The following is an 8,157-nucleotide window of genomic DNA, read 5'->3' as shown; positions in this document are numbered from 1 at the left end:
ATTGCTAGTTGAGCTGCCTGCAATGAAGCAGTATGTACCTCTTTTCGACTTATAATTCCTTTGAAGGGAACATCCATTTTATTTATCGTTTGAACCAAATTTGACCGGATTGTCTCATTAGATCTTATTGCAACTGTGTTTCTTTCATCACGTTCTATGAAATTTTGCTTAATCGCCGCGTTAGATTTTTTTAACGTTCTCGGGACAGGTTTTGTTTAAACACATTAAAGCGAGAGAACGCATTTATCACATGTGTAGATAAATATTAAAATTGATTGACTCGACGGAATGACTCATCTAATCGTAGGAATAATTTCGGCGGATCACTTATTTTTATATTTTTCCCCTTGCTACCAAAACTACTCGTGGTCTTGGAGCATTTAGTTTACCAGTGATTCCTGTACAATGCGTCATCGTTATTGTTTTGCGGAATTAAAAAGGAGTTTTATTCGATTGGGTTGAATTTAATTGCAGGCTGCAGACATGATGCTATGCAATGCTTCCATTGTCGTCATACTCGGTGATGAAATGTGCACTTAATATACTTTTGGCAACGTTCTGATACTATAATCCCATTCAGACTATCTTCAAACACTGCATGACACATCATCGCTTAACTTCTAGACCTTTGAAATAAAAATTATTACCACACCACAAAATAGTTATTTAATTGAAAACAATAAATTAAAACCTCCATCCATATCAAAATTTGAACGGATTCAGAGTTGTAATCGCATCCAGTAGCCCATGTCCGTAAGGGCACTCTCTGAATACTTCGGAGCAACTAACACCATGCGTTCCGTATTTCCGCGCCATTACGTACTCGTTGTCGATGTCGTCGGAATCATTGGGTCTAAAAAGGAATTCAAAAATCATAACCTCTTTCTCAACCGTACACAGTCCTTAGAACTACTGACGAGAATATCACATCCAATATTTCACCAAACATTCCATTGTGACTCAGCGGAGTGTCGGCCATCTCGCAGATCGTCCTCAGCAGACAGGTTCTTCCATTTCGTCCCCAACTGTCGATCATTCGCTCCAGCAACCGGTACAGCTGTGGTCTACTGTTGTCCGTAAAATCCTGATTCAATCGTTCCCGGAAAATATGCTCCGGCACGGGCCAGATGATTTTCGGCGGGATGGCATAGTTGGCCTGCAGGTTAACGGCAGCGTTTAAACTCCGTTTCAGCTTGTGGTGGAAGAACACCGGAAAAACCCCACCGACAACAAACTTGGCTACACCTCCATTGATGACGAACGACAAGTATCGTTTCTCGCGAGAATGAGCCTCACAGGATGAGGTAGGTTGCGTATCGTTGCAGGCTGTGTTGCACTTTGCGATGGCAAAGAGTATGAAAATTTTCAACAGAATGATCAACCGAACCGATAGCATTCTGTGAGTGGATTGAGTTGTTGAAGTCTAAACGATTAGTGATCCCGGCGGAACGAGGTGTGACAAATGGAATCGATTATTATTTACACTGTCCCCCTTTCGCTGCTGCGTAAAGTACTTATGCCGCGGATACACTTTGACGACAAACTATAATAATAAACACTATACAACAACTATATAAAAACTATACAAGTGTGACCATGGATGTGCTCAAAATCTATTATACAAATAATGCTCATGTTCATAGTTTGTCATAGAAGTGTTTCCGCGGCATTAGTGTTTCGCGGGAGTGAACAAATTGTGACCAGGTTGCGCAGGGGTTGAACAGAAAATGTTGCTTTCTCTGTTTATTCCATCTATTGTTAGTCTGTTGTTCTAGCTCATTTGAACTTCCATTCTACCGGTCAACAGTCAATTGACCTAGATTATATGTTAACACGTCTGGTGCTTGATTGAGCTGTACAGAAAAGTCTTTGGTTGATTGGTGAGAGAACTCAAAGTAGGTGCCAATTGGCTTGGGTACTGATGTGAACCGATGGAGATCACTGTAAAATTTATCAGCAGGAATCCAGAGTTCGATCTGCTTTTTTTCCATTTTAGCTAGCCTTTAACATCTGCTATGTTTAAAGGGTTTATTCGATAAAAATGGCACGCACATAAACTGCTCATAAAAGCATAACTGTCCCATATGAATTGGAAATCAAGCATCCGAAATTTGCGGAGTTCTAAAAGGAGGTTATAGGACTAAAGGTCGAAGGATAAAAGCACGAAAGGACAAAAGGTCGAATGGAAAAAAGGTCGAACGGACAAAAGGTCGAATGGACAAAAGGTAGATTGGACCAATGGTTGAATTGAACTTAGAAGGACAAAAGGGCGAATGGACAAAAATGTCGAAATGGACAAACGGTCGAATAGGACAGAAGGTTGAAGAGACAAAAGGTCGAATTGATTTTAGATGGACTAAAGGTCGAATGTACAAAAGGTTGAATGTACAGAAGCTCGGATGTTGAAAAATGATCTAATGGTCAAAAGTTCGAATGGAAAAAGGTCAAAGAGGACATAAGGTCGAATGTACAGAACGGTTGAAATCGCTAATCTGGTCAAATTGTTGGAGGATAAAATGGGTGACTAACTCTCAAATATTATTCTTTCTACTTTTCATGTTCAAGCAGTTCTTTGGAAAATTTAAATAGTGTTTCACGGCAAATTAAGATACAAATCAAGAGCGAATTTTCATTATGTCGAAAGTAACATTCGCACCGATCCGAGAAAAATAAAGTATTGTTTTGATGGCCCACAAGTTATTCCTATTTCCAATTAAACACACATAATCTCTTAGTGATAACAATGTTTAACATATAAAGCAGGGTTTAAATCATACAAAGCAGATCGCTAGCTTTCATGCTAAAAATACTGGTTTTTGAGTTAAAAGTTATTATACGTCGTTTGGTGGCCCCCTAATGTTACTTAAGTCAAAGTATATTTTCCAGCATATTCGGTTGAATTACCAATTACGTTTCCTTACGTGTAGCCCATTCCTCATTTTAAGACCACTGGAATCATCTTAGCAACAAACAGTTCGATATATTCACTTAAATAATGAGAAAACAAAACGACGAACGGCATCTCCATAGCGATCGGGTGACTTGAGTAACATCGAAACATATTTTGATCGGGAGGTGATTACGTCAAACAGGCCTGGTAAATAAATTTTAAAATGGGATGTGATACTATATTGGGACAGCACATAAAGTCAATGGTCAACTTCAAATTGGTGTATTTCTGTTAAAAATGCATTAAAAAAACCTGAAATGCTGCATTTGGAAGTTGAGTGTGTATACAATGGTTGCTATGATGAGTTTTCACCGTTTGCTCTCCAGTTTTCAAAATGACGTCCAAGCAAGAGGAGTAGCGTGTCAAAATTTTGCTCGGACAGCAAGAGAATCCGACGTTCACACACGAAACTTATGTGAAGTCGAATTTCAAGCAGCTTCCGGGACAGGAGTTTTATACCACTTCAGGAAAAGGGAAGGTGGCTGAAATTTTCAAAACCATCAAACTATCGAAGTTCCCGAAAAAATAGCTCGTCTGGCAGGCCATATGCACGAGTGGTCTAAAAAGCGGGATTTTCATTATTACAGGAACCATCAATCAAGAGATCGGGCTACAAAATGGTGAGTTGACAACCTGGAAGGAGCGGAATACCTAGCCCTGGTCCTCACAAGTTCCTACTTCACGCCTCCTCGAGTCATATGATAACAAAAGACTACCAGCTGAAACATGGACACAGCTGGTTGGCGTAGCCTGGGCAATGTTGCCAGTCCGGCAATAGCAAAGTGAAGAGGTGCGACGCGAACACTGGCGCGGTAACCATAGTACGGTGATAGAGGAAATGCTTCACCAAACCTGAGCGTCTGCTCACCATGGAGGTGCGGCTCAAAACGGCGTCTGTTCTCCATGTTAGGAGCGGCTGATCACCGTCCTAGTGCCAGCGTGGGACTCTAAACAGAGCTGTGCACGATGGTCCCCCGGCGAGACAGGGGGTTGGGGCAGGCCCAACAAGCCGCCCTGGAAAAAAAACAAAGTTGCAAATACCGAAGAAAGAAATACGGATCGGAACAATCGGCACAGACCTACGCGACGAAATAAGGACTACGATTGGAAACTCGGAACATGGAACTGCAAATCGCTCGGCTTCCCGGGTTGCGATAGGTTAATCTATGACGAACTTCAACCACGCAACTTCGAAGTCGTAGCACTGCAGGAACTTTGCTGGACGGGACAAAAGGTATGGAAAAGCGGGCATCGAGCGGCTACTTTCTACCAGAGCTGTGGCACCACCAACGAGCTGGGAACCGGCTTTGTAGTGCTGGGTAAGATGCGCCAACGCGTGATTGGTTGGCAGCCGATCAACGCGAGGATGTGCAAGTTGAGGATTAAGGGCCGTTTCTTCAACTACAGCATCATCAACGTGCACTGCCCACACGAAGGGAGACCCGACGACGAGAAAGAAGCGTTCTATGCGCAGCTGGAGCAGGTGTACGACGGCTGTTCGCAACGGGACGTCAAAATCGTCATCGGCGACATGAACGCTCAGGTAGGACGGGAGGCAATGTATAGACCGGCAATCGGGCCAAACAGCCTGCATGCCGTATCGAACGACAACGGCCAACGATGCGTGAACTTTGCAGCCTCCCGGGGTATGGTAGTTCGAAGTACCTTTTTCCCCCGCAAGGATATCCACAAAGCCACCTGGAGATCACCTGACCAACACACAGAAAACCAAATCGATCACGTTCTAATCGACGGGAAATTCTTCTCCGACATTATCAACGTCCGCACGTACCGCAGTGCGAACATAGATTCGGACCACTACCTAGTTGCAGTATGCATGCGCTCAAAACTCTCGACGGTGCATAACACACGTCGAAGTCGAACGCCACGACCCAACATTGAGCAACTACGGGACACCGGAGTTGCCCAGGACTACGCGCAGCAGCTGGAAGTTGCACTACCCACGGAAGAGCAGCTTGGCGCAGCTTCTCTTGAAGATGGCTGGAGGGACATCCGTTCAGCCATAGGTAGTACTGCTGTAGCGGCACTAGGTACTGCAATCCCGGACCGAAGAAATGACTGGTTTGACGGCGAATGCAAACTGTTAGTAGAGGAGAAGAATGCAGCACGGGCGAGAATGCTGCAACACCGCACGAGATTGAATGTGGAGCGATACAGACAAGCGCGGAACAGACAAAACTCGGTTTTCCGAAGGAAGAAGCGTCAGCAGGAAGATCGAGATCGCGAGGCGATGGAAAATCTGTACCGCGTAAACGACACACGGAAGTTCTACGAGAAGCTAAATAGTTCGCGCAAAGGCTACGTGCCGCAAGCCGATATGTGCAAGGACTTGGACGGTAACCTTCTCACGAACGAGTGTGAGGTGATTGAGAGGTGGAAGCAGTACTATGACGAGCACCTCAACGGTGAAGCAGCAGAAAACGAAGGTGGCACGGCAACAGACCTTGGAGCACGCGCAGAAGACGACAGGCTACCGGCCCCTGATCTTCAAGAAGTTAAGGAGGAGATCGGTCGGCTGAAGAACAACAAAGCAACTGGTGTAGATCAACTACCAAGTGAGCTATTGAAATACGGTGGTGAAGCACTGGCTAGAGCGCTGCACTGGGTAATTGCCAAGATTTGGGAGGAGGAGATATTACCGGAGGAGTGGATGGAAGGTGTCGTATGCCCAATCTACAAAAAGGGCGACAAGTTGGATTGCTGCAACTACCGCGCGATCACACTGCTGAGCGCCGCCTACAAGGTACTCTCCCAAATTCTATGCCGCCGTCTGTCACCATATGCAAGAGAGTTCGTGGGGCAATACCAGGCGGGATTCATGGATGCCCGCGCTACCACGGACCAAATTTTCGCGATTCGGCAGGTTCTGCAGAAATGCCGCGAATACAACGTGCCCACACATCATTTGTTCATCGATTTCAAATCCGCATACGACACAATCGATCGAGATCAGCTATGGCAGATTATGCACGAGTACGGATTTCCGGATAAACTGACGCGATTGGTCAAGGCGACGATGGATCGAGTGACGTGCGTTGTTCGAGTATCGGGGACACTCTCGAGTCCCTTTGAATCTCGAAGGGGGTTACGGCAGGGTGATGGACTTTCGTGTCTGCTGTTCAACATCGCGTTAGAAGGTGTGATCAGAAGAGCTGGGATAGACACGAGTGGCACGATATTCAGGAAGTCCATCCAGCTCCTTGGTTTCGCCGATGACATTGACATTATGGCACGGAACTTTGAGATGATGGCGGAAACGTACATCAGACTGAAGGCTGAAGCTAGACGGATTGGACTTGCCATCAACGCATCAAAGACAAAATATATGAAAGCAAGAGGTTCTAGGGAAGACAATGTTAGCCTCCCACCCCGAGTTCAGATTGACGGTGACGAAATCGAGGTGGTCGATGAGTTCGTGTATTTGGGCTCACTGGTGACCGCCGAAAATGATACCAGCAGAGAAATTCAAAGACGCATTATGGCAGGGAATCGTGCCTACTTTGGACTCCGGAGGACGCTCCGGTCGAATGAAATTCGCCGCTGCACGAAGTTGACTGTCTACAAGACGCTGATTAGACCGGTGGTCCTTTACGGCCACGAGACCTGGACTATGCTCGTGGAGGACCAACGCGCCCTTGGTGTTTTCGAACGGAAGGTGTTGCGTACCATCTACGGTGGAGTGCAGATGGATGACGGAACGTGGAGGAGGCGAATGAACCACGAATTGCACCAGCTGCTGGGAGAACCATCCATCGTCCACATTGCAAAAATTGGGCGACTACGGTGGGCTGGGCACGTCGTAAGAATGCCGCACGACGACCCAGTGAAAATGGTTCTAGAAAGCGACCCAACAGGAACAAGAAGAAGAGGCGCGCAGCGGGCAAGGTGGATCGACCAAGTAGAAGGTGACCTGCGGACCCTTCGCAGACTACGAGGCTGGCGAACTGTGGCCATGGATCGAGTAGAGTGGAGACGACTTCTTCGGACAGCAGAGGACAACAAGGCCTTAGCCTGATTGGTAAGGTAAGTATCAATCAAGAGATCTACGTCCAGAAGTGCCTGGAAAAGCGGCTGCTACCATTCCTAAAGCAACATAATAGACCTGTGCTGTTCTGGCCGGACTTGGCAAGTTGCCAGTATGGGAAAAAGGCAATCGAGTGGTACGATGCGAACAATGTGGTGGTACCACAAAGACCACAACCCTCCAAACAGCCCAGAACTCCGCCCTATCGAACGGTATTGGGCCTTGGTCAAACGGAATCTCAAAAAACCCAATAAATCCATGGAAAACGAGCAGCAGTTCGGCGGCGAATAAGGTCAATGAGACCACTGTGCAAAATTTAATGGAAGGGGTTAAGCGGAAGGCACGGCAGTTCAGATTTTGCAAACCAAAAGAATAGACGAACATTTTTTCCTTTAAATATATGAATTGAACTACCAAAAGAAAAATCAGAAGATTTTCGAGATATGAATTTTGACTGAAAGAAACGATTTTTTTGTCGACCAATTTTTGCGCGTTCGACGTAATGAAAATTTGCTCTTAAAATAACTGCCTTTCTCAAGAATATATTCCTTTTTTAAATCAGGAGTATTTTTTAAATATTGTTGATCTCTGAGCGAAAATTTAAACAATATTTTGCCAATTGTGATGTTGGTTCTTAGAACTTTTTTTCCAAATCGTATTTTTATCGACCTCAACGTTTTATCCATTCGATCATTGGTTCCTCTATCTTCAATTCGACCTTTTGTCCCTTCGACCTTTTGTCTATCAGTCCTTTTGCTCCTCTTAGATCAATTTGAACTTTTGTCCATTCGATCAAGTCGGCGTATCTGATTTTATAAACAATCACTTCAATCGACGATGCAACTGCTAAAGAGCGAACACGAAATTATTGCGACACATTCAACAGGGCATAACTTTTTTACCATTGGGTAAAAATCAACCAAATTTTGCACACTTTCTCATTGATGTGTATTGTGTACATGCTGTCAAACTCGAAGTCGTGTTTTTCGATTCAACGAAAATGGAGGTGAACCAACGCGAGTTGAGAGAACAAATTCTTTCCAAACACCTGAAATTTCCTGACCTGTCGCACCGGCAGTTGGGAAAAATGTTGAACATTCACCATTCAACCGTCTCCAGAGTGTTGAAGTGGTTCCAGGAGCGGTTGATGTTGGACCACGGC

The 8,157-nt window shown here is 45.2% G+C and overlaps 1 protein-coding gene across 1 annotated transcript; it reads right to left on the bottom strand.

Annotated features, from left to right (window-relative positions):
- Positions 1-702: 702 nt before the first annotated feature.
- On the bottom strand, positions 703-1,396 carry LOC135698027 (uncharacterized). Its single transcript, XM_065217898.1, has 2 exons — positions 918-1,396; positions 703-853 (listed from the first exon to the last, which is right to left on the bottom strand). Exons 1-2 carry the CDS (start codon positions 1,394-1,396, stop codon positions 703-705), a joined length of 630 nt encoding a protein of 209 aa, XP_065073970.1.
- Positions 1,397-8,157: the final 6,761 nt, after the last annotated feature.

This window comes from Ochlerotatus camptorhynchus, unplaced genomic scaffold (assembly GCF_037179485.1).
Source record: "Ochlerotatus camptorhynchus isolate MF236.1 unplaced genomic scaffold, CSIRO-AGI_Acam_v1.1 ptg000081l, whole genome shotgun sequence".
Lineage (NCBI taxonomy): Eukaryota > Metazoa > Arthropoda > Insecta > Diptera > Culicidae > Ochlerotatus > Ochlerotatus camptorhynchus.
This window is presented reverse-complemented; position numbering and strand designations above follow the sequence as displayed.

Excerpts from the sequence above, each read along its gene's own strand:
- LOC135698027 (XM_065217898.1), bottom strand. The coding sequence starts at position 1,396 with ATGCTATCGGTTCGGTTGATCATTCTGTTGAAAATTTTCATACTCTTT. Across the intron at positions 854-917 it reads ATATTGGATGTGATATTCTC|ACCCAATGATTCCGACGACA; the intron begins GTCAGTAGTTCT and ends ATTCCTTTTTAG.